The sequence below is a fragment of the Aythya marila genome (assembly GCF_965140915.1).
Source record: "Aythya marila genome assembly, chromosome: 17".
In the NCBI taxonomy this organism is placed as follows: Eukaryota; Metazoa; Chordata; class Aves; order Anseriformes; family Anatidae; genus Aythya; species Aythya marila.
In genome coordinates this window covers 1372403-1397758 of record NC_139058.1, presented here as the reverse complement: position 1 = coordinate 1397758, position 25356 = coordinate 1372403, and the positions used below count along the sequence as shown (strand labels likewise).

Here is a 25356-nt window from a genome sequence, read left to right as displayed (position 1 = left end):
TGGACTCGATGACCTTGAGGTCTCTTCCAACCTAGGAAATTCTGTGATTCTGTGATTCAAATTGCTACAAGCACAGAAGGGGAGGGGTTTTAGTTGATGGCACTTGCTACTTCCTTGCTACAGCCAACTGCAGCTTAAAATCAGGCCAAGCACTTCAAGCGGGTGTGGCACGTTGGGCTCTGTCCTGTTCTACCTGTCACAGTGTGAGTCTGTGCTACAGGAAGGTTACACAGATGCGTTCTGTTTGAGCACTGCAGACTTTACTTAACTACAGCAACTCTTTCAGGATCTTTTCTTTACAAAAACAGCAGTCAAATAATCCCAAGTAATTTTACACATTAACAAGGTTTTAGCATTTTATAGTAATACAGTAAACAAAAGATTAAGTCAGAGTATAGTACAGACAGAATGACACTGATAAATACAAGTTTCAGAAAAGGAAAAAAAAAAAATTTGTTCCTATGCAGCATTTTGTAAAGAGAGGAATTCTGGTTTGTGGGGTGGGGGACGGAGATGTCATAAAAGAAAAAAACACAGTTTTGTTATTTGGGTATTATAAATCTTTTGACCCGCAATGCTGTGCGGTTTGGGGGTTACCCTGCTACTCTTTAGTTCCTCAGCTGGCTTTGTAACACTGCCTTGGTGACGAGATCTGGCAGAACACGTAAGTGTTTGCTCAGACTGCTTCTGTTTCACTGATGGCATCAGAAAATTGCACATCCCACATTATGTGCACTGGGGTTCTGGAGCAGTAACGGGGTATGGCAATGACCAGTCTAGAACAAATGTTTGCTCAGAGAGCAGAATTTACCAGAATGGAAAATCAATTACAGGTGGCCTTTTTTTTTTTTTTTAAGCTAGGCCTTCCACCAAGATAAATGATTGTTTTTAGAAAACCTGGAGCTAGCCTAGCTAGAACGAGGGCTTGTAGCTATTGAAGTGTCCTTTTGTTTTGGTACAGGCACAAATTTAAACCTACAGCATAACTCAGTGCTACCCTGCTTCAAAATCAGGTAGGATATGTTAAAGAAAAGCAAACAATGGTGTCCTGAGAGATTTAAAAATACCATCTGCTACCTTTCAATGATATTAATTTGATAATCTTCTGGGAACCTGTTCTTAATGTATTTAATTGCCAGCAGAATAATTTTGAAGTAGGTTTTATAAATCTTTTATAGTTTCAATCCCAGCCTGTCTGCATTCCTGTGAGTTTAGAGACAGTTCTAGGATTCAGAGGTGTAGGAAGGGAGAAAAAAAAAGTTACTATGAAGAAGATTAATGTACTGGATTGTCATCTACTCTCTCCATTCCTTCCCTCCTTCAGATTTACACTACTCTAAAAATGGAGCTACATCCAACACAAGAATCCAAGCATGTTATGGCACTTAAGTGTTTATATGTGCATACAAACACTGTGTGATTGCAAGAAGGAACTGCTGAAAGTGGTTTCATCTGTTAACCTAAATACAGCAGTTTTTCTACCAGGAAGCCTTGAAGCATAAGTGTTTTTTGGTAGACTCCATGCTGTAGACCTGTTTGTTGAATGGCAGATAACCACTTTTGACTCAAATGCTCCTGTGAGGACTATCTGAATATTCCAATCAGCTGCTGACACGTGACAGCTGCTGTAGTTTTGTAACTTTGCTCTTAAATAAAACACTGCCTGAACTGGCTACCAGCTAAACTGCCCCAGCAGGCTCCTTGGAAATCACAACAAGCTTCCAAATGGGATGTGAGGTGACAAAAACTATGGAGTTTTGACTCCCCAAGAGCTCTCATTTTTGTAATTATGGACTTGCCTATTTTTCAAAGTTTTGTAAACTGTTATGAATGGAAAAACCTGAAACACACATGGATGTCTGTAACCAATCTACCTTTCTGACAGGCAACCTAGCTTGGGTTACTCAGTAAATAGCTGTAAAGTTTTGAATGCTTTGCAAAATACTTACTGGATAGAAGAAACCTTTTCACATTGATACGTTGAGGTACAGAGGTTATATGCTATGGCAGACACAGCTTCCTTTAACTGGCACTTTTTTCTTTTCAATTATCACAAATCTTCAGAGAAATTGCATCAGTGCTGCTGCAAACAAGGTGTTGCCTTGAAGATGACAGTAAAATTCTGTAGGAAACTTAAGAATGAGATACCAAACCAGAAACGAGGGATAATATTTTAACCACTAATGCCCTAAAGTAACATCAAACATAATATATTAATGGCATAGTGACAACTAAAAGAAATAACTATTAAAATTGAAATTCCTTCCAAAAATAGGTAAAGTGACAAAGACCTTGTATAGCTACATGTAATAAGCTCGGATGCCCACAGCTACTATTGTCTCGGCAGACTAAAAACATTATTATTGCACAACAGTTGATATGGGAACAGGTAATAGTGGCTGGTATTCCATGATCAGGAGTACGAGCTTCCTTCTGCTGCTCAGCAGGTGTGGGCCTGGAGCCTTCGCAGCCCATTTCACTGCACGTTTCTCCGTCAGCAGCACCACTGCGCGGGAGGCTCCAGGATGGACAGAGCAGAGGCGAGATTCTGCCCCCTGATATCTGCAGTTGACTTTGGTGGGGATTTTGCAAGCAATATCTGAAAGCAGAACGTGGCCTCAAGGAAACATCTAGCAAGAGCTTGAAACACCGCTGGTACATGATATTGGCTCAATAGCTATTTGCAACATGCTATTAACGGTAACTAAACTGGCAACACAGGCACAAAATAAGGCAGTGGGTTAAATTAATCATTAAAATTGTTAGAAAACATGCAAAAATAATACTGAGTTTAAAAAAAAGTTTCTTGCCCCTTTAGTTTTCCTCATAAAAATTTGAATAGTTCCACACCTATATTTGAAATTCAACCTTTAAAAAACAAGATTAAAAAGCCAAGAGTGACTCAGTTGTTGTTCTCTTTGGTTGTGATGGTAACCAGCTGTTTAGCAGCCTTGGCAATGTCGTAGGCGCACTGGATGACTTGCTGTGTAACCAGCTGGATGTCCGTCGTAGGGCACGTCTCCACAGGAAGGGTTTTTTTGCACTCAGATTGGAGTCTGTAGGCACTAGATGTCAGCAGACGCAAAGAAGTCCTTACCAGTTCAGATTTGGGTTTCTGGGAAAGTAAAATTTGAACCAGACAGAACAACAGAACCATTTTAGGATCACTTGTAATTAGCCAGTAGAGGTTGATGAGTGTTCTTTAGCGTGGGACAGCTGCTGCTCGGGCTCTGCTTTCTACACAGACTTCTCTGCAGGATGTTATAAGCCATCGCTGCAGGGACAGGGCAGGAGTGGATGCAATGAGTTCCCACAATCTCTCCTTTTTAATCTCAGGTGTGAACAAGGAATACTGCTTCCTGCTCTCGTTTAAAAAGTTACTTATACAAGTTCTCTATTTTTTCTCATTTACTGCTACCCAGCATGTGTCCTGGCTGCCATCACAACAGTGTGTAGAAGACAGTTCAGACAGACACAGGGCATGAGATTTCCCTGTCACTATTATAGAGGTAGAAAAGGCTTTGAACATGTACAAAAAACAAGCAATGGCATTCAAAGGAAAACCTGAGGGCCCAGCAAAAGTCCAGTATAACCACACGGCTCCTCAAACTAGAGGCAAGTTGCTTCCACTTTCTGAGGAACTGCATGCATCTCAAGCTGAAAGTCCAAGAGTAAAATTAGGGGCCTGGATACACAAATTAACCTTTCCTGACTAGCACGTGAATAAACACAAGGATGGAAGATTGAAAGAAAAACCAACCCAAAACACAGAAACAAACCAGCCCACAAAAACCCTAGTCATTTTCTCCCTTCCTGCAGCTCTTGCTTTTCATTTACTGCAGGTAAATATACTAACAACAAATGAGGCCAAAACCATGTTAATGCTGAAAGATACTTACTTTTGGGAACAAGGCTGCCATTTCTGTTACTGCCACATGTATTCTCTCGGAGCACGGTATGTAGCTGCAAAAAGAGGCAATGTGTTATTCGTTGTGTGGAGACCATACAACCTCTTCAATTTCACTTGTCAGGGACTATTATTCTAAAAACAACAGAGTTAGCAAAAAAGCCATACATATTCTAAAAATATCCTTGCAGGCTGTGCTTCAGGCAACTGAAGTAGATGGTGCAACACACAATGCTGCGATCCTCACTGTCTCCTTACCGAGCACATTCCCTGGCACACCGCAGCACAGGTCTGTACAGAACTGACTTCAGAAAACACAAGAACTTAAATAATACAAAATTAATTCTCCAGTTTTCATTATTCTTTGATCAACGTTTGTTTGAAGAATGACTGTCCACATCTATTACGCCAAGCGCTGTCAGAAGAGGCCTCAGTTTGTAAGCAATTACGGAGACACGTCTATGAATATTAACTACACATTAATTCATACACTCAAATTTCCTCCTCCTCGCTTCCCCCAGTCCAATGCTACAGTTTTTGTCTCTAAATTCTACAGAAAGCTGCGCGGCTGGTTCTGTTTGGTGTGTGTACAACGGACTGTAACGGACTGTTTGTTGGTCTGTAACAAACGTGCCACTCCAGGGCCAGCAGCTTGGCTGCAAGAACACTTCAAGTCTGCAGCAGATCCATGCTGAAGTCACACCGTGACCCCAAGATTCCCATCCCTGAACCAGTCACCATCATTTGAAGCCAGCAATGCAGCACTGGGCACCGATTTCCCTTTCCATCTCACAGATTGAAAGGTTATGAACCTACGAATGGGGTATGCCCAACTGCCAGGACAGGATTCCTACCTTGCTTTTTTGGTAAAGTTTACGTAAACCATCCCATGCAGGTAGCTTAGCGGTGCCACCACGCCTTCTCGGGTGATTTCAACACCCTAAACATAAACACACCATCCCCATACAGCACCTTCCAAACACATGCATCTCTTAGCTACCAACTACTTCCACAACACATAAGTTTCAGGCTAAATATTCAGTAACGCTATTGAGTTAGTAAGTGATAGCTACTAAAACAATGCAGATTCCATTAGTCCTGATGGATTTCACTTTGGACTTGCATACCAAATGAAAATTAGTAATACCCGTTCAAAATACATCTTAAAACTATTTACCGCAAGCTGCTGTGAGCTGTTCTGTTAGCGTGGTCTGTCCAAATTATGTCAAAAGACTCGTTTTTATGCTTCGAAGACTCAATTTCAGTATTAGTTAATTAATATGGTTCAGTCTTGAGCAAAAGAAGCTCAAAAAATCACAAAGCAACCACATTCAAGAAAAATAATCAGCACCTGTGGATTATGGTAGATCACTGCCCTTTCAAGCAAGAAAAAAAAAAACAAAACCCCACAGTCATTTTATGCAGTCATCTTGCAAATGGGTCAGTCACCAACACACTGAGAAGGAAGCAACACACTGGGGTCATTTTGGCAATGCAGGAAAATTGCTAAAAAAAAGAAAAAAAAAGAAAAAAAAAAAAAGGTGTATTTCTGTATGTCTCAAATCACCTGAGTCCTTTCAAATAACCTGAAAGCGGAGGGAAATCTTTCAAGTTTGTTGTAAATTCCTTTCTGCCAGTGAGTTAAAAATTAATTTGTTCTTAATTTGTTTCCTGCAAGCCACACCGAACAGCACTTTGCATCATAAAAAAGCCAGTTTGATGATTAAACTCTGCAATAACAAGGCAACAAGGCAGATAAACCCCTAAGAACCACCTGACCAAAGATTAATGATGCATAGTTCACAACATATCTCCAGTTCTCTAGGTTAGCTGCAAAGTTTATTGCATGTCTTGGAGGAATGGCTGTGTTGTATAGTTGGAACACTTGTGAAATAAGAAAGCTCGTGAAATAACCTGACACATGCAATGCATTTGCACACATTCCAGTAAGACATCGGGAGGATATTACAGTAGTGACGACTCAGAAAGGAGAATCCATCATTACCAGTAACTGGTGGCAACCTCTTCCTCCATTTCTGATATTTATCACTGGTAATAACACCTGGAGTTAAAGTTTGGGAAGTTCTGTTTTAGAAAAATGTTTCACTTACATTTTATTTTTATTTTGGTCAGTTTAGAAGGCACTGGTTAAATAATTTTTTTCTTTTTAATTGATTCGAGGCACAAATTATGTTATCATTCAGCATGTCAGCTGTATAAAAAGTTGAAGACCTTTTGAGGTTGAGGAATGCTGCGTGCTGAGAAGTTATTGCCATAATTTGTCTTGGTGGACAACAGGTAGAACAGAGATGGGAGAATCTCTTAACTAGGGACAGCTACAATGCCAGGCTGTGATTCTGCTCCCCATTAAATCAGTAACGGGAGCTTCAACTGAGCTGGCAGCACCAGGGCTCGTAACTACCTGTGCTGGATATTCTCTGCAGTTTCCTTATCATCGGAAGCATTTCGTGCATAGCCTTTAACGACCCCTGTGCAGATGGTGTGTGAGGGAAAAAGGCAGCAGAGAGTAAGAGAAAGGACACTGTGCCTGGGAGGCAGGGACAGAGGCCAGAGTACCAGGAGGCAGGGCCGGGCTGCTGGATGGTCAGAGGCTGCAGGGGAGCTCTCTCGGCCCAGGGAACCAGCGTGCTGAAGCAGCCGAGGCTGTGTCTGAGCTTGAGCATGCTCGCACGCTCTAATGGTCTGCTCGGCCAGGTGAGCACAAGAAAAGGAACAGAAGAAAGCAAGAAAAAAATAGAAAAGGGAAGAAGGCGTTTCATTAATAGATTATATGCTTGCGTCACTTTATTACTGCCTGGTTATCTATGCAGCGTGTGATTTTTATCTACAGCATTCTCAGCACCAATTTGGAAGCTATGTTATTACTTCACAGGGTATCTAAGTTTGTTAAGGAAGTGTTCCCCTATTGCAGGAAGGGAACGGTGGAACAAACCCACTCTATCTCCTGCCTGCCGCATGCTGAGCAATTCTCAGCCCCCAGAGACAAAGCCAGGGAACAGGAAAACAAAGAACAACAGCTTCACAGTTCAGTGAAGATTATACTCATTTAAGTACTGGCAAACACCGCACTCTCCTACACATGGCACAGAACACACGAAAAAGAGCACAGCTTTGATAACTATCTATGCAATTTAACAGCTAAAAGTTAGGTACACTGCCCTGTTTCTTTCAACGACTTTATTATTATTCAAATACTGTAAACTGTGATGTATATAAAAACCAAAGTCATTTAAAACTTCTCTCACTGTTGCTTCTCGTTATGATCTGTGAGAATCAAGCAACACCGCACTGCTGTGGCAGAGGTTAGGGACAAGGGCAGGGAGCTCAGCACAAACACGTTGCATCTCGCCATTCAGCGTGAGAAGGAAAGGCCACACACTGGCCCTTCTAAAAATAGAAAAGTACCAGAAGGAAAAAACACAGCACAAGAGTGGCCCCATTGTTGTGCACTTCTCTCAGCAAGGCAGGAAGCAAGGGCTTAACAAAAATCATCAGCTGCTTCTCATAGGGAAGGATGGGCGCAGCACTCAGGACTGCAGGCAGACGTGTTGGCAAGTTTGGTTTTTCTGGAGACCAAAACTGTTCCAGGCCTAAAACGTGCTGAGACGTAACTATTATTTACAGTCCTTTATAACAGCTGTGCAGGAGCACTACCTGATGACCAGGCTGTGACTACCACTTCTACTTGCTCACGTTTGTTCTGGAAATTAATTGTTTGAGTGGGCCAGAAGTTCCCTGAGGGAGCTGGAGCTGCATGTTACCTGATGACCAAGTCTCCTGCTTACCAAGCTACGCCTGTGACTAAACTCAGTAATTCAAAATAACTTTTGCTTGTACATTCACTGTACTAACTTCTTAGTAGGAAAGTCAAAAGTTCTCCCTGCTTTACAGATTTATTCCTGAAACAAGCCTCAGTATTACTATCACCCTTCCACAGGGTGTCCTTACCCAAGGACACTACAGTCTGAAGGCCCGAAATTCCACTTAACATCAATTTCTCTGAAATACTCACTTGATTTTCATCTTAAACAACACTTGCATTCTGCAGCAGGAATTCACAATCACCTTGTTCCCCATCGCTCCCAGTTCCTGAACCAGTTTTGGCAGGGCAGGCAGGGGACAGGCAGCACTGCAGCCCAAACCCACTTGCAGGGGGTTGTGCTGGCTTTTTGGACAGGAGCACGTGCTTCCACCACCTGCACTGGTCACGCACCCCTGCTCACCCCACGTCCTCCAGTACACTAGAGAATACCACAGACCTACACGCTTCATGCCTGTGAAATCAGGATCTGCAGCATTAACACGGCTGGTGGAAGAATTTTCTTCATTTTCTCAAACTCCAGAGCTCTTTGCACTCATGCCTTACCTGTCATGCTTGTTCTCCTGTGCCGCTCGCAGGAGCTCCTGAATATTCTTAGTGATCTGCTCAGTTTTCCGAATCACGTCTTCTGTACTGGGCAAACTGGAGCTGGGGGCTGTGTCGGTGTCCTCGGGGATGGATCCCTCCCCCTGCCAAATGATGCTCCTCTGCCGTCCCTTCCTGCCCGACCTGCAAACGGACAAAGCCGAGGTTGGCCCTGCAGCACAGGACTTCACCACCACATAACTCCCTGTCCTCTGACAGCTCACCACACCTACCCTGTCTCCTCCAGCTCCAGAGGGGCAGTGGGGTTATCGTAGTCGCTCTCCGACACGCTGCTCTGCTTCTCCAGCTTCGAGGCCTGCAAGAAATACAGATTTATTTCAGTGTTGTGCACGAAAGGAGAGCCCCGTGCTGTGCCAGCACCCCTCTGCCCCATGTTTGGGGGTTGCTCTGCTCCAGCTGCTGGTCGGGAGCCCAGTGCACCTTGCTGCCCCCTGCCAGGCTCCTGCAGCCAGCTCCTCCCTGCTGTACCCGAGGCCCCGACACCCTGCACGCTGCTGCACAGCACAGTCCCACCATGCCCCAAGCGAGGGCCTGGCTCAGTGGGGCAGGACAGGCGGTCACAGCACGAGCTCCTTCTCCTGCTGCTAAAATGCCATGCGTGCACCAGGGCCGGCGGGGAGGCCAAGCGGAGAGGGCAAAACCACCACAAAGTGGGAGGCTGAAAAGTGAGCGGGAGGCTCACCAGAGAGCGGGGAGCCCAACCGAAGTGGGAAGCCCAGCGCAGCAGGGGAGCCAGAACAAGAGCAGAAGGCCCACAGCAGGCACGGAGTAGAACTAAGCATGGGAGGCTGAAATGAGTTGAAGCCCAGCATGGAGAGGGAGGCCAGACTGAATTTGGGATGCTGGACCGAGTGGTGGCCCAACCAGGCGTGGCAGGATGCCCACCACAGAGGGGTCAGAGCAACCAGAGCTGGGGCTCACTGCACAACGGAGGGTGGAGGCCCTGAGCCCAGCCCCGTATTTCCCTGCTCTCCCTTTCACACCACATGCCCTAAGTACACCGTGACTGGGGTCCAAAGCACACTTGGAAATTCACAGCTAGCTAGGATCCCTTCTCCAACTTCTTGGATCATTTATACCCAGGCAGCACATCCCGGGTTCACGCTACGAACACCAGCTGTCAGGCCCATCTCACGCAGACTCTGAAGCCCCGAGGCCGTTCCCACCCTCGGCCAGGCCCTGGGATCCCCACACATCTGCCTGCTACGGTCTCAGAAGATGCAGAACTTGTCAGAAGTGCTGCTACTGCTCATTCATCTGCAGGAGCACCACGTCGGTGGCACCACACACAGCTCAGCCCCAGCATCGGCTCCTGCCCCACTCATGGGCACCGCGTACCACAAAGGGCCCCTTGCCATCCCCGCTGAGCTGCCAGACCTGGAGCTTTACAGGAACTCTCCAGTTAAGACAAAGGGAATCTTAATTAAGCATTACCATCCAACATTAAACCCAGACTGGTTCTGAAACATTCAGTATTACTTTGTAAAATTTGCCGAAGAAATGGAACGAGACGGCACCGATTGCGCTGCGTTAACCACACAGACAGCAGGGGAAAGAGAGAGCTTTTCTTGGAAGACCTTTTCAAAAGCAGTTAAGTCTCACTAAGAAGTAAAAAAAGAGTACAAAGAAGCTGGCACAGACTAGTCTACCAAACTGTTCGCCTTGCTAGCTGTGCTAACCATCTCCTTACGCAAGGTGGCATTTATGCTTCCTTCTAGCAGTTGGAGTAAGAGTAGGTTTGAATATTCCATTACAAAAAAGAGAAAAATGGTTTTTAAAAGCTTAAGAAATTGGATGAGGCTTCTTCAAACAACTAACAGTTCGCGTATGAGGCTGCAGCAGACTGTCTTCGGAACAACAAGAGCTCACAGAATGCATTTCACATTTCTTGGCAACTTTTTTTTTCGTAAAGTCAAGGGGTTTTGTTAGCTCTAGCACTAACAATAAGGTTTTGTAGATCCTGATGGAACACCAATATAAATCCCTTTATACTCTCTCAAAGTTTTTCATCTCGACCTGAAAGTAGCCTTGCTAAAACCAACACCCGTGCCACTCAGTCTTTTCCTCTGTTAGGGTCAGCAGAACGCAGGCTGGCCACCACCGAACGAATGAACTGTTGGTTCAGATAACCGAATAATTATCTGCTTGGATGCTTAAAGAGCACGCTTCAAACAAACTACCGAATACCTGTAAAATAAACGGGTCCCATCAATATCGATGTGGATTGATGCAGACTGACAGCCCCCAAAGAAAGCAGGCTTTAAAGTTAGGTCATACATGTGCCTCATGCAGTGCATTTTAGTCAGGAGGAAGGGTTACACATCGGCTTGTGAAATATCAGTGAGTGCTTGCCAAATTACTTCCCAAGCAGCAACCAAGTTGTCTTCTGGCCGTTCTCACTGTTACACAGTTGAACGAGTGATTTGGAGTCACTGTGCGTGGTGTTAAATGCTGAAGATTTTAGCCGCTGTGAAGTTTAGAGAAAGGCAAGTGTCCGCAGCACGTTGCAGAAGAAACGGAAAGTGATGAAATACTGCTTCATGCAAGCATGAAGATTATCAGCATAAAAGGGAGAGGACAGGGGCAGAAGCCTTGTGGGGAGAGTGCCACCTCCTCCAGGCAAAGACCAATTGGGAAGGTACTTAACCCTTCGTGTGCTTTCATCCCTTGACCAGGAAAGCGTGGAGGGGAAGGAAGGTAGAGATGAAGAGGAGGTCACAAACGCACTCCTCCCGATCTAAAAATGGGAAAGAGAAAAACACTCGGGAAAACCAAAAAAAAAACAAAACACAAATAATTCTTAACGGAAATAAAGGAACATTTTTAAAACCACGGAGATGACACAAAGCAAGAATGGCTTTGAGAACTTAGCTGAGCCTGTGAGGATTTAATTCTTTCCGAATACATTTGGCTTCATGGTAATCACAGAATCCTAGAACAGTTTGGGTTGGAAGGGACCTTAATGATCACCAGTTCCAATCCCCCTCCCACCAGGCCAGGCTGCTTATAATCTGCCTGAGCAGTTCTAATATGGATATTCCAGAGGTTCAAAATTCCAGAGAACAAAATACATTCACCACAATTCCAAATTAACCAAACACCACAAAACAGATCAGTGCTTCAGAACCACCGCCTCTACCCACATTTCAAAACAATTAAGAAAAATACTAACCCGGAATAATTTGTTCAACTAACAGATCTAAAACATCTTCAGTATCCAGTTCCAAGCTCAGATTAAGAAAATGGTTGTCTAGTTGATAAGTTGGCTCCGGTTTTATTTTGTTTTAAAAGGTAACTCTAGAGTTCCACAAATTGTCATATGCCTGTATATATCAAGAAAGAAATCTACAAACTATACCCACCTTCTCGGAATGCTATTTTCCCCCTCATGGCTTTCAAACAGCCACACACTGATATTTGGCATGTATACTGTCATTAACAGAAAGAGCTGAGCAGAAGCCAAAAGCTCCAGTTCACATATTCCAGTATCGTTACAGGTTTTACTTTTCTACACATCAAGCTCCTGCAGACATGTTAATACAGCAAACAGTAACAATTCTTACACTTCAAATTCACTCCAAAGCAGACAGTTGAGCAGCTTTGGTAAGTGAGCACAGGTGGAAGAGACAGAAAAGCTGAACATCAGGAGAAATGCAGAAGCATCAGCGGTTTTACTTACATGTGGAGGAAAAGGCTGCAGTCTTGTTATGCTTTCTTCTGGGTATGGGACCTCTCCCATGGGGAGGTAGGGTTTCTGACCTGATCCAGTCTCATACATGGACATGGGTCTGCTACCCCGTGCAGATGGTCGTCGCTTTAAAGAAGAATTGTTGGTAGGGTCTGTGTAGTCAGAACCACTTTGGACCTGATATATATTGGTTGTGGCCTGTCTTCTGAGGTTGGTATTCTCACTCTGCAGCGTTTGAAGCTGAAAGAAATGTTTAGCAGTGGGACTTTGTTTTTCTAATAGCAAGCGTCAAAAGCAAACTGACTACACAATACACGCTTGTCTGCTTTACTAGCAAACCCAGCTTCCAGTAGCTGGGGGTTGATTTATTTTTTAAAATCTACTTGATTTGTTTAGTACAAGCACAGAATCTATGTTGCAGATCTGGAAAATATTTATGTGTTGATTTCCAGCATTTTTTTTGCTGGGACACAAGTCAAATTGGATCTTAAAATTGGCTGTTGTAGTTAAAAACACACACAATCTGTTTCTTCCAGCCTGGCTGTCCTGGCACGTAAATCACGTAACACAATGAGGATGCGTGGGGAAGGACTGCCAACAAAACCGTTCTTTCAAGCAAGGTGATCCGTTCCAGCAGTCAACACAAGAATTTAAAAGAGGACTTTAACATAAGGCCCACGAAATCTGAAAATGCCAAAACTATAGCGTAGACACCAGAGACAGCGCAAAGAAAATCAGAGCCTGCTCTGCAAAGCAAGAGGAGAGTTTAGCTTATGAAAATAAAGTATCAGCTACTGCTTTCTAAGAAGCCAATGAGAAATAATTCAAAGCTTTTTTATTTTAGGTACTTGATGGATAGTAAAAATGCAACAAGTCTGTTTATTGTGGAGTTACTCAGAGTAAGTTTGCTATATTAACACATCACAAAGAAAAGATGTAAAAAATAGCTATCAGCAATTCTCCAACAAGATGTTGGATATTCAAACCGGTATTTCAAACCGAGGATGGCCTTTAAACAGGAAATTGTATATTTCTACTTTCATGAAACCTCAAGAACATTCTCTCTATAAGAACAATCCTATTTTGCCTAGAGCACTTCCCAGTACCCTAAATCAAACATACAGACTCTTATCAAGATAATTTATGCTCTCCCCAATGCACATTGTGTGCTCTGTAGTCAGATGCCCCATATCTTCAGATCTGAGGATCAGCGAGGAGCCAAGCTACTTCTTTAAAGCTCGACATTAAAGCAATTAAATAGGTCACATTTGTAGTTTCCTTTTTCATAACTCCTGTCACATTTTTCAACCTGCTTTTGCTGCAATTTAAACCAACAGCTCACGTAAACCCAGACCAAGCCCTCAACCTAAAAAAAAGACTCTTGAATGCCATCTATTCCATGAAAATTGCTGAAGAAGAACAACGACATTGATGTCTTGCCACAAATATCCCAGCAGAGAATTCCCGCATGGCACAGAAGCTCCCAGCAGCTCAGAGCTAATACAGCTGTTAGCACTCCTCCCTACCCTGCGTTCCACGAAGGCGCACTGCTGCAATACTTCTGCGCTAATCCAGAGCCACCAAGCATTAACGTAAGCAAGTCCCCTAGCTACATACATCATCAGGACATAAAACCAGTGCAGCATCTTCAAAATGAGCGAGCCCTGGCTGCGCTGTCTTTCAAACAAGTTCTGCTGCAGCAGACCAATGATTTCTTTTGCCACGCCACATAAATACACTGAGGAGTCATTACTTCATAAGCCATAATTTCTTCCCTATGCGTAGATTAAATCTGCTTCAAGAAACTCAGTTTATCTGAGTGATAAAAAAAAGTCCTTTATCAGTACAGGCTGCTAAAAGAAAAGGAAATACTTGGAGATCTCCTGGGTTCCTCCCTGTATTCAATAGATCTCAAGGGCTGAACACATTTGCAACAAAAGGATGGCAGCAAACAGACGAGGATATCTGCATCTGCTGAATTAGAGGGGCCTCAGATGCCTTACTCCACTGAGTGGGGAAAAAAAAGTGGTTTTATCTATGTTTGCATTGTTTTATTACTGATCGTTTTCAGTTACAAATAATAACAACAATATTTATCAGAAAACTGGCAGAGCATTCAACAAATTGTTGACTCACATAAATATGGATTAGAAGGTCTAGCTTCCAAATTGTGTTTTTGGAGCTTTACATTCAGAATTTTAGCAAAAACCTTCAGTTTGCTGTTTGCATAAGACTACCTGCCCATAGAAACTCATATAATAAGTGAGATACCTCTACCTTATGCTCATCTAGACAAAACCCACAGTGAAGGTTTAAAACAGGAATCGGGTTTATCAGTATATTCCTTATGCACCATTTCCCCCAGATTCAAATGCAAGCAAGTCTCCTGTTATACAAAAACATCATAATTTATTGCCATATTTCAGTCTCATCTACTGTCAACTTGGACTAGAAATTTAATTTCCCCTCATTCCAGCCAGGCTTACTAAATAATAAACTGCACACTGGAAAAGTTTTAAGTGCAGTATTTACCTATATACACAAGTGCACACACTGTGTGTGCTATCGCTTGCTTCCTGGTTATCAGAAACTCCTCATCTTGAAGCAAGACAGCCCAAGTACACCAGACTTGCAATAACTGCCTTATCAGTTGGAAAACTTATGTCAAAGTGAACTACGTAGAAGATCACAGAATCACAGAATTTCCTAGGTTGGAAGAGACCTCAAGGTCATCGAGTCCAACCTCCAACCTAACGCTAACAGCCCTCCACTAAACCATATCCCTAAGCTCTACATCTAAACGTCTTTTGAAGACTTCCAGGGATGGTGACTCCACCACTTCCCTGGGCAGCCTGTTCCAGTGCCTCACAACCCTTTCAGTGAAGAAGTTAGACTATCATCATCTCCACAAAATAAAAAAAATCAAAAAAAAAATCAAAGTATGTGCTACACACACACATTCGTAGTCTCATATCCAATTCTAAACTGGCTCCATTTTAAAAGTTTTCTTCCTGTACTAATATTAGGTTATTGCATCTTCAGCTTCAGCAATTTCATTACAGTTAACTGATAACACATTGTTAGATGAAGACGTTACATTATGGCGCTTCTTACCTTTTTCTGCATGACTCTCAGCTCATCGCTCAAGTTGATGTTCACTTTCATTAATTGCTGAATCTTTACCTCAGAAGCCACCAATGCATTTTTAACTTGCATATATTCCTGGGCAGTCACTGGTCCATCTGACAAGTCTGAATCCAGACTCTATAAACAGTAAGAGAAAACTCTGAGACTACTAAAAGAAAACAAGACAATGAGATTTCAACAGCTTTTCACATACCTTTCAGTAAGATCCATACATTCAAATCATTTTACGCCAATATAAAATAAATTTGGTATCAATAAGCTCTTAGCTCCCCTGTGCACAAAAACATTTGTCTCAGTTAATTCAAACAGTGAAACAATGCTGTTTCATAAGGGTTTTTGTTTAAATACACAATAAGGAACTTGAAAGCCATAAAAGACGGATCACTAAGTGTACAGTGGGTATGTTACCATGTAAGATAAAACTAGAAATACTATAATTTGCTGTCCCTTTTTCGCCATGCTACATTATTTTCAGGAATGGTTTAAAACATTCGGTTATTGTTGGACTGCTCTGAATACTTCTTCAGAGGGAAGAAGTAAGTGTTTGTGAAATACCTGGAATCACTGAATAAGAGTGTTTCAGGAGATCTAAGTATTTCATCTGTGCAGCTAGGTCTCTACATCCCCAGACACGCACAGTGGCATGGTTTACTTTTCTAAAGAAGCATTTTCTTTACAGTACAAATTCATTGAGTCACAACATCTAATTTTGTTAAAAACCACACAGACTAAGGCATGATTCCAAAATGAAGATGAATATTAAAACATTGGCTCTCTGATCACTTATGTGTGTTAAATTCCCTTCCAATGGGAAAGACTGACTTCAGACTACCTTTATGAATAAAATTTGGTATGTGTATAAATACCTCAGACCCACCTTCTGTCTGTTAGATTTAGCTGCATTTGTTTCCAGATCTGTATCTTCATCTGAAGCAACACTATCGTAGTCAGGCTGGTCATTATCCTGACTTTCACTGCTATGTTGATTGCTTATGGATTTGAGTATTAGTTCCACATTTTCTGTTAATCAAAATTCATTTTAAAATGTACTGGTAAGTTTGGAGAACAAATGGAAGTGCATAAAAATAATTAAAAAAAAAAAATTGACCAAAGAAACAACAGAAGACCAATGCCATTTGACGTGTTGAAGAGAACTTAATTTAGATCCACCCAATAGGTATGGATTATTACTGTCCAAAACTGACAAAAAGCACAAAACAGACTACACTGGACAAATGAATGACAAAATTCAATTAAAAAAAGACTTTATATATATATATTTAATATTTTCTCTCCACACAGAAGACTAATGTTCAAATACTACTCCAATAGATTTATGGCTAGAACTATAGCTTTGTTGTTGGCATTCTTTGATATCGACCATGCTCAAGAAAGAAAGAAAAACACTTTTAGAAAAATTAACAATAAGCTCTAAATCATCCCAATTACAGAAAAGTCCTGTATGTATATAGCAGCTAGGAAACAGCATCTAGAACTTTGACAGTTTTCTAGCTGCCAAACAAAAGTATTGCTCAAATTATTCAAGAGTCTTCTGGATTATTATTATTTTTTTTTTTTAACCAAATTATCATAAAATCACACCCATCATAAAAAGATTTTCCTGAATTTCACTTGATTTAATTGTATTATAAATATATCAGCCTTAATGCACAAATCTCACATATTTGGCCATTATTTTGGAGGCCTAGCATATGTTGTCATTAGCTTGCTATCCAAGTGCCTGTTTAGTTCTTGTTATCATATAAAAACAGTATAAATCTCTTCATTGATACAGTACTTCTAGATAATACTATCATATCAATAATCAAATTACTGCAACATTGCACACAGAACCCAAACTTACCTTTGGAACCACTGACAGGATTCCCCTGTTGTCTTCGTTTGGCATCACTTAAAATATCTATAACTAGTGTAGCAAATTCATGAGCATTAAATCGAGCCAGTTTCTGTCTTCCCTAAGTTACAGAGTAACAATTAAAAAAATAAAAATGTTAAGTATATCGTGTATTAGACGAACAGCACAGTTCCCAGGTAAAACAAAGACTATAGCAGTTACAGTGAATTGACTGTTCAATTTAAGCTAAACAGCTGCAGAACTCTGTGACAGGGGTAACCTGAAACTATTTTAACCTCTTTAGAAGTAGTCACAACTCTTCTGCAATAATGAAGCACAGTAAAGCAGTATTACTTAGAACAACTGGCCTATTAAATGAGAATATTTGTATAGTATTCAGATCACATACCTGATTCCTGGTTGAGGAATATTCAGGATTTACAGGAAGAAAAGGAACCACTGTGGTCTCTGTCACAAGCGTGCTATGATTCTGAGTAGCAAGCCAAACTGCTCAGGGAAGAGGGGAGGAAAAAATAAATTTTTTTTTTTTTTACATTAACACACACCTGCAGACAATGCAATAGACAAAGAAATTACTGTTATCAGTAATTCCTGAATGTAAAAGTACTTTAAACAGAACATGTGCTTGCAACAGCATTTTTTATGTAATGTAACAATTCAAATTTTATACACATTCCAGAAATCCTCATTCACCTGCATCTGTTTCCCTCCTGTCGACTTCATCATATACATCCATGGCAAGTTCTTCAAATAAGTGGTTGCTTAGCTAAGGGCAGAAGACAATAATTACAGCTCAAAATTAAACTAAATATATTAAGACCTCTATAACATTTAGAATACAGGTGTACAACTCAGTTCTCTATTTTTCAGCCTATATAATTGCTTGCTTCTCAGCCTGCACAGCAAATTTATCCATCAAGCAGATACAAGGCAATAAGCAGTCCTGCTGGCACGGTGTATGTGTTGGTGCTCAACTGCTGACACACAAAAACACAGTGCAGGAATACATCTACTTTTAGCTAGCTATGCATTTAAAATGACTACTAACAGCACGACACTTATTTATGTAGGAATTAATAGTATCTGAAACCAGCTTGAAGGATGAAGTGCAGAGTTTACTACATTAAGGCAAAGATGTGTTACATATCACACTGAAGTTATACTTACAGATTGAAGCTTCTTCTTAGCTGCTTTTGCAAGTTCTGATACATCTAGACTGCTATGAAAACAAAAGTGATCATTAAATCTACAGCATTTAAACGCTTGTTTAAATAAATTCTACACATTTCAACAATTCAATGATTAAAATCTTTCATTTGATACTCCTTAATCTTTTAGTATTTTTATACAGTTTTTAATACATTAACTTTTCCAGTATTATTAGTATTCTAATTAGCATATTCTTAAACTTTTCTAAGTAAAAAACTTAAATCTAAACTAAAAGGATCCCAACGATACTTCAGATTATAAGTACCAATTTGCATAGCTCAAGGAGCAGTCAAGTTGTAAAGCAGTAAAATGCTTTCTGTAGGGAACCTGAAAAACATGATGATTCTGACCAAAACTTGTGTCCCCAGGAATCACACAGGATTTGTTCCACTGGACCACACAGCAGGCAGGGAACCATCAGGCTGGTAAATGACTACAGCAAAACAGCCATGCTCATCATCAATCTGTACCAATTAGTCAATGATCTGTTCTGCTAGTTTCCAGCCTACAGCATGAGGCACACTACGAAAATGCTGCAGTTTAACAGAATTAATCATAAAAGCCACAGATAAGGAAGCTGACAAATTATGAGTCCATGTTTATATCACCCAGCGGATGACTTCCCTGACCTACACGGATGGAAAGACTCAATGTCTTATTTCTATTACTGTTTTTTGTAGAAATTTTACAAGCAATAAACTGAACAGCAGTTTACTTACAGCCGTCTAATTTCCAATTGCAGAGCAATAAAGGGAAAATATGAACGTATGGTTAATACTTGATATCTTTCATAAAAAGGAGATTTAAAATGATCATGGTCAAAACTTAAGAGCACAGATGACCAAAAGTACAAGCACTGTCAAAGAGAAACTCAGCTTTTTTGCAAGTACTAGTTTCAGAATGCTGTATCAGGAAATTAACTCAATGGGTCCTTACACTGTTTTACAAAATCTGTTCCTCATCTTCCTCCTGAATTTTAGAAAACATTGTAAACTTCTTTAATTTTCCCTTTTTTAGTTCCAGTATTCTTTATAGGGGAAAAAAACCAAACCCCCAAGATTGACAAAGCACACATTAAAAAGTTAAAAATGACAACAAGCTTAGAAGTTATTTCAGAGGAAAGGACAGTTCTAAATTTAACTGTTAGGCTTTTGTTTTTTATTTATTTGTTTTAAAATGTTTTCAGACATGCCACAGAATCAGCAACTTACCTATCTGCCATCTGAGGTATAACAAAGTGCTGTCCATTTTTATGCTCTAGAGTTGAAAACAAACCATACTTTAATAGGCTGTTAGTGGACTATAGTTTTCAATTTTGTCAGGATAGGTAGTTGGTACTCAGTTTTACGAAAAGACATAATAACGAGAAAACCAGGAATATATGCAAACATAGTTTACATGTATCTTGCAGGTGATCGCTCAGTTTCCAATTACAGGAAGCTAACAAGCCCGAAAAGAACGTTCCTACCACAGCTTGTTGGTGTTATATAAAATTACAATAAGTCTTACAAACTGTATTAAAATTCTAATGTAGGTGTCTTAATAGTATTTACTGGCTAAAAGTTTCAAAGCATGTTTTCAAGAGGTTCCATTCAATTGGGTACTCCCTGGCTTTTACATTTCAATTAGAAGAAACTACTTAGAAGAGTTTCCACAATATCTCCCGCAGACTATACAACATTACCAAACTTGTATTTTCCCTGCAATTCATTCCTTTTAATTAAGCAGTGCTCATCTAATCTTCTGTGTTAAAAACAGAACAAAACAAAACCAGAAAGGAACTTAATTTTTAATGTTAGAATATTTAAAATTGATATAAAAAGTGTAACTAACACTGAAACAAATATATACCACAGTTTAAACTAACAGTGAAAGACCTTGAGGTGCAGTTTTTTCTACTCACCTGGTTTCCTGCCACAGAGATAGAACGCTAACCTGTCAGTGAGTTCATACTGAATTTCTACCAGGCGCTCTGCCAGTTCATGATGCCCACCTTGTCTGGTTTACACAGGCATACAAAAAAAAAAAAAAAAAAAAAAGAAAGGTTATGTTATTCATTTTGAGATGCATAAAAATTCCAAACTGCTCAGAGAAATAGATTCAGTACAAGTCACTGTTCAACACAGCACTTTGAGTGTATCGACACAGCACAGACTCGCAGCAGGATTTTCAGCAGTGTTTCAGTGGGTAAAAAACTACACATACATACAGCTTTTCCTTGTTTTCAGGACAGAAACATATCTAACCAGGATCAGCATGCAAATTATGATCAGCAGTTAACACAAACATCACATATCTCAAGCCTTCTACCTTGCATAGTCAACAGGAGTTTTTCCATTGGAATCTTGTGTGCCAGGATCAGCACCATAAACAGCTAATAACTCTGCTTGTAGAGTCTGTCCTGCCTTAGCAGCAACGTGGAGCGGAGTATTTCCTTTCTCCTGCAAGTTATTAAGAAAAAGCACATCACTCTACTTTATCTTCAGTTCTGAATATAAGATTAAAATATGTATATCAACCAAAATTTGCATAAATCCTACAAACTGTAAGAACCGATCATTTATCAAAGTAATAAAAACCATGTTCATACGGGATGAAAGAAGTTGGCTTGAGCTCCTAAGGAGAGTAATCGCAAACACGTCTCCAGATTTCCTGTCCTTACGCTGGAATGGAGTTGCTGAAAAAGAAGCAGAATTGGACTTAACACAGGGGCAGTAACTGTAATTCAGCTACCCTTAAGAAAGTTACACAACATTTCTTGCTACAGTTGTTTTGTGTAACAATTTTTCTCCACCTTAACCTAAGTCAATGCCTCTCGACCATCTACATGTCAAGAATCTCTAGCTATATATATTACAGAAAAAAGTTGCTTCAGAATGAAGCCAAGCTGTGTTTATTTACACAATTATTGCTGCTATTCAGCACTATTAAGTCAAAACCAACTAAGTTCAGTCAGATTTCAGTGTTCTGTTACACACAAACTAGCTTCTGTACGTTACCAGAAAAAACTACTAACCTTACTAAGATCTTTGGCAGTCACACTGTCATCTTCACGGCATGGCAGGCGATGAACAAATGCTAACATTTGATATTTAGCTCTAATGAATTCAGCTTTATTGGGACTGCAAGGAGAAACCCAAACAACAAAACCGAAAGAAAACAAATATTAGTGCTTTCAAAATGACACCAATTTTCCTTTCTCGAGAGCACTAGACCTTTGCACATTACTAGGAGCAAAGTTAGAGAAATGTTTTCGTTATGAAAACAAGAAAGTACAGATTTCATAACTATACAAAGCATACCTCTGTTACAAACATGAAGGTATGAACAAACATTAAAGTGAACAAATGTCTACTTTGTTCCTCCTGTTGTCTTCCAGAAACAAAGCAGATTTAGGTTCCCACATATACCTTGCTGCCTCTGTCACTGCTAACTAAAATAACCACCCTTCTCCAAACATAAGAATTCTGTAATGTTCCACTTACTGCACTTTATCCTGCGGGTTAGCTTTGCGCCTTCCACTCATAACAGAGGCAGGGTCCAGCAATGAATGTTCCCATATGGAGTTAGCACCATTATTGTACAGTGTTTCAACCATCTGAAATCCAGAATGTACATAAACAGTCAATGCAGGATTTTTGTTGCTGGCTGCACAGACTGACTAATCAAATAGCTGTCATTATTCTCAAGCAGGCAGCATGCTGACTTGGATTCCTATTCTGTGTGCCAGCATCCATAACTTACTGGGATATCGGAAGCAGGCACATCCAAAACAAAGGTATCAAATTTAAAAGACAGAATTCTGATTTTAGTGATCTTCCACGGCAAAAACAAGAGAAATAAAAGATTACCCTAAAAAAAAAAAAAAGCAAACGACCAGCCCCTCTCAAACGCTTAGCAATTTAAATTCTACAAAAACACTACATATATTTATTTATATGAAGGAAGACATATTTTTACTCTCTACCTGCAGCAATGTTGGAGGCCATGGTGTGTGCTTGAGATGTCTCACTTGAGAGATATGACGCCCCAGACTTCGATGAACACTGCAGCACTCGTCGCAAATCAGAATTCCCCTGTTTATAGATGCCCAACAAGGATCTGAAAAAGAATACTTTTATTACAACACGGAAGGCAATACGACTCTACTTCAAACACAGAGACCGAAACAGGAAGCTCTGCATTCTAACCTGAGCTTTACTGCTTGGTCTTTACATGAGCCTGTAAATGTTACAACCGAGTAGCAAGACAGATCTTCAGATCCAGCACATCCCAGGAAGAAAAAGGAGTTGAAGATCTCATCCATTTTGAAATACTCTACTTACTTCCAAATCCAGAGACAGGGCTGAGGCTGACTGAATACCACACAAGCCTGGTATCTGATGAGAGATCTCCTGCACCGTGTCAGAATACATCTAAGCAATTGTGCATCATAAAAATCCTGCTCTAACCCATGCAATAAATTTACTGGATCCCCGAAATGAGATCTCATCGCCTTTGTGGTTTTTAAGCAGAGCTGATGCTGTGTGTGTGCGGAAGGCAATGCAGGCAAACCTGTTCGAAGCAGGGCTGAGGAGGGAAAGCAGCACCTATTCACAGATGATAACTATCACATAGCCCAGAGCCAAATTAAAATGCATGTTTTAGAGAAAAAAAAATCTAATCTAATTAAAAAAACAAAGTAACAACAAGCACGCAACCTTCTTATTAAATCACTCCATTATTTTAACTACTTTAACTTCTAAGAGGGGGAAAAATAACAATGAAATGAGCTGTGCTAACTCCAACCTAACAACCTAAGACTGGAGGCAGCCTTCCAGACTAATGAGTCTCGTCCCTTTTTATTACAGACAACCTCACCATACACTCATTCATAAACTAATAAGACTTTTCTGAAAGCCACTACATTGCTTGTTTCAGTCACTAGTTACAAGCTGCTGCTGAACCTCACTGCTCTGTTCTGACTAACAGTCAACAGCAGGTTTCTCTCAACGTAACTGGCTCCAAAGCTTGGCTGTTTAGCCACAATAAAGTAAGCTACTGTTCATCTGGTCATTTCATAGCAGAAATGAGGCTTCAAAATTCTTTTGAAGACAAAGCAGAGACTTTGCTTGTAGTTGGAGCTCATGCATTCTGCTTACAAGAAATAACATTCATGAAAGAGTCCGTGTGTATGCCTAGAATCTGCCCCAAACCAGCACCACTGGAAGCGTGGATGGGGGAAAAAAATAAGGCAAAAACGGAAAGATGGGAGAGGCAGCAGGCAGAGTTGGCAAGGGGACTGAGAACTTCTGGGGGGCTGAGAGGACGGAGAGCAACTCAGGCTGGTTGAGAAGCCCGGGTGATGGGGAGGCAGCAGATTTGACATCATGATCAGGGAAGATCAAAAAGCGTTGGGAAGCTTAGTGCTGCAACCTGTTCCCAAAGTCACACCGGCTTATTCCAAGTGTTTTATTAATTAAATTGCACAAAGATTTGTGGAGTCGCAACTCAGTTCATACAGTTTCGTACCATGGAAAGGGAGCAGCATTACAGAGCTGGCAGGTACAGGCCACTGACAGTTCAGGTTTACACTGAAGTGTCCGTGCTGGGCTCTGTTTTAGTCCTCTTTTGAAAGAGATGCCGCTCAAGATATGCCTAAGCTGATAGCAAAGCACAACAGGGGAGAAGCTAAAAGGCTCGGCCGAGTTTGCTTTCAGGAACATGGCAGCGTGACTGAAAACAGGAAGTGTGTGCAGGCAGCCCGAGCCGTCAGCCTGAGCTCCTGCCTGAGAATAGGAAACGACCAGAAGAGCTCACGTAAAATCACCGCCCGGCCCAGAGCACGGCTCGTGCTTCACAGCAGCAACAAAGCAGCAGCAGGCGGGCAGCCGCTACCGCAGCAGCCAGCCGCTGCTCCTGTGGGTTCACAGGTTGTGGTCCCTGCAGGTCCCCGACGCTGCTGCACTCACAGCTGCTCCCCGAGGGCCCGTCGCCCTCTGCTTTATGAGAGAAGGGTGACTTTTATCTAAAGAAAGGATCAAGGCTTCTCTGCAGAGACAATTAAGTCGCTCAGCTCTCTGTTGGGGAGCTCTCCACTCGGCCCAGCTGCTGTCGGGCAGTGCCGTTATGTCACGACACAACACAGCGAGGGGGCCGGGTCCTGGCACAGCCCCGAGGAGCCTGGCAAATCCAAAATGAAAATAACCCAGCCGTGGGGCCACGCCAGCGCCTTCCAGCACCAGCGGGGCTTGCAAGCACCCAGCCTGGACGAGGCTCTCGGCCCGCCTTTCGCAAGCCCTGCTCTTGTGCAAACCGAGCGAGCCCCGGGGCTGCAGGGCCGGGATCCCCCTGAGCTCCCCTCAGCCCCGGGGGGGGGGCACCCAGCGCTGGCCGCACCTCACAAAGCAGCGCCGGGCTCCGCGAGCGAGGCACGATCGGCTTCGTGACACAAAAAAAAAAGGAGGAAAAGAGGCGGAATAACGCAGCTCCGGGTGCCCACAGCGCTGTGGAGACCCCGGGACCCCCCCAGCCCTCAGCCCGCCCCTGTCACCGGCAGCCCCGCGGCCCCCTCCAACACCCCCCGGTGCCCTCCGGCCCCTCTCCCGGTGCCCCCCGGTGCCCCCCGGCCCCTCTCCCGGTGCCTCCCGGTGCCCCCCGGCGCACCCTGGGCGCTGCAGTCGGCGCACAGCTCGCTGCTCCGCAGCCGTTTGGCCATGGCGCCCCGCGGGGCCGCCGCTTCCTGCCGCGCTCACGGGGGCCCCCGCTCCGCTCCGCGCCGAGCCGAGCCGAGCCGGGCCGGGCCGGGCCGAGCCGCAGCGCGCACGCGCGGGGTGAGGGGAGGGGCGGAGCCGCCATCTTGGTTGCTGGCGTTAAGGGGGAGGGGGGGAGGCGTTGCTAGGTTTGGTGCTCGCAGCGCGCAGCGAGGGCGGGCGGGGTGGTAGAAGGAAAGGTGAGGATTAGGGAGAGGCGGGCGCGGAGCAGGCCGGCGGGACGGCTCGGTGGAAGGGGGAGCCTGCAGGAAGCCTTGCCCTCACTCAACATGGCGGCCGCAGGCATTGCCCGGGCTCAAGATGGCGGATGGAGGCGTCAGTGCCCGCGGT

General features: G+C 42.5%; 1 protein-coding gene across 4 annotated transcripts; it reads right to left on the bottom strand.

Moving 5' to 3' along the window:
• Positions 1 to 342: 342 nt before the first annotated feature.
• On the bottom strand, positions 343 to 25050 carry GIT2 (GIT ArfGAP 2). 4 transcript variants are annotated; one of them, XM_082774036.1, is made up of 20 exons: positions 24920 to 25050; positions 22242 to 22375; positions 21760 to 21872; positions 21291 to 21396; positions 20865 to 20951; positions 20585 to 20715; positions 20178 to 20272; positions 19486 to 19531; positions 18233 to 18284; positions 17759 to 17831; positions 17454 to 17551; positions 17054 to 17165; positions 16067 to 16209; positions 15157 to 15306; positions 12034 to 12282; positions 11002 to 11091; positions 8567 to 8649; positions 8295 to 8477; positions 3900 to 3963; positions 343 to 3115 (listed from the first exon to the last, which is right to left on the bottom strand). In XM_082774036.1, exons 1-20 carry the CDS (start codon positions 24969 to 24971, stop codon positions 2903 to 2905), a joined length of 2274 nt encoding a protein of 757 aa, XP_082630162.1. In that variant the 5' UTR covers positions 24972 to 25050; the 3' UTR covers positions 343 to 2902. The 4 variants fall into 4 exon arrangements, with proteins under 4 accessions (XP_082630162.1, XP_082630163.1, XP_082630164.1 ...); XM_082774037.1 differs by having other exon boundaries at positions 18233 to 18281; XM_082774038.1 differs by lacking the exon at positions 12034 to 12282.
• Between the last annotated feature and the right edge of the window lie 306 nt (positions 25051 to 25356).

Bases quoted from the DNA above. Each gene is read 5' to 3' on its own strand.
- GIT2 (XM_082774036.1), bottom strand. From the start codon at position 24,971: ATGGCCAAACGGCTGCGGAGCAGCGAGCTGTGCGCCGACTGCAGCGCC. The intron at 21,873-22,241 runs GTAGAGAGTAAA...TCTGGATTTCAG, and splicing joins GGCCTCCAACATTGCTGCAG to ATGGTTGAAACACTGTACAA. The intron at 20,716-20,864 runs GTATGAACATGG...AATAACTTGCAG, and splicing joins AAGCCAACTTCTTTCATCCC to GAGAAAGGAAATACTCCGCT.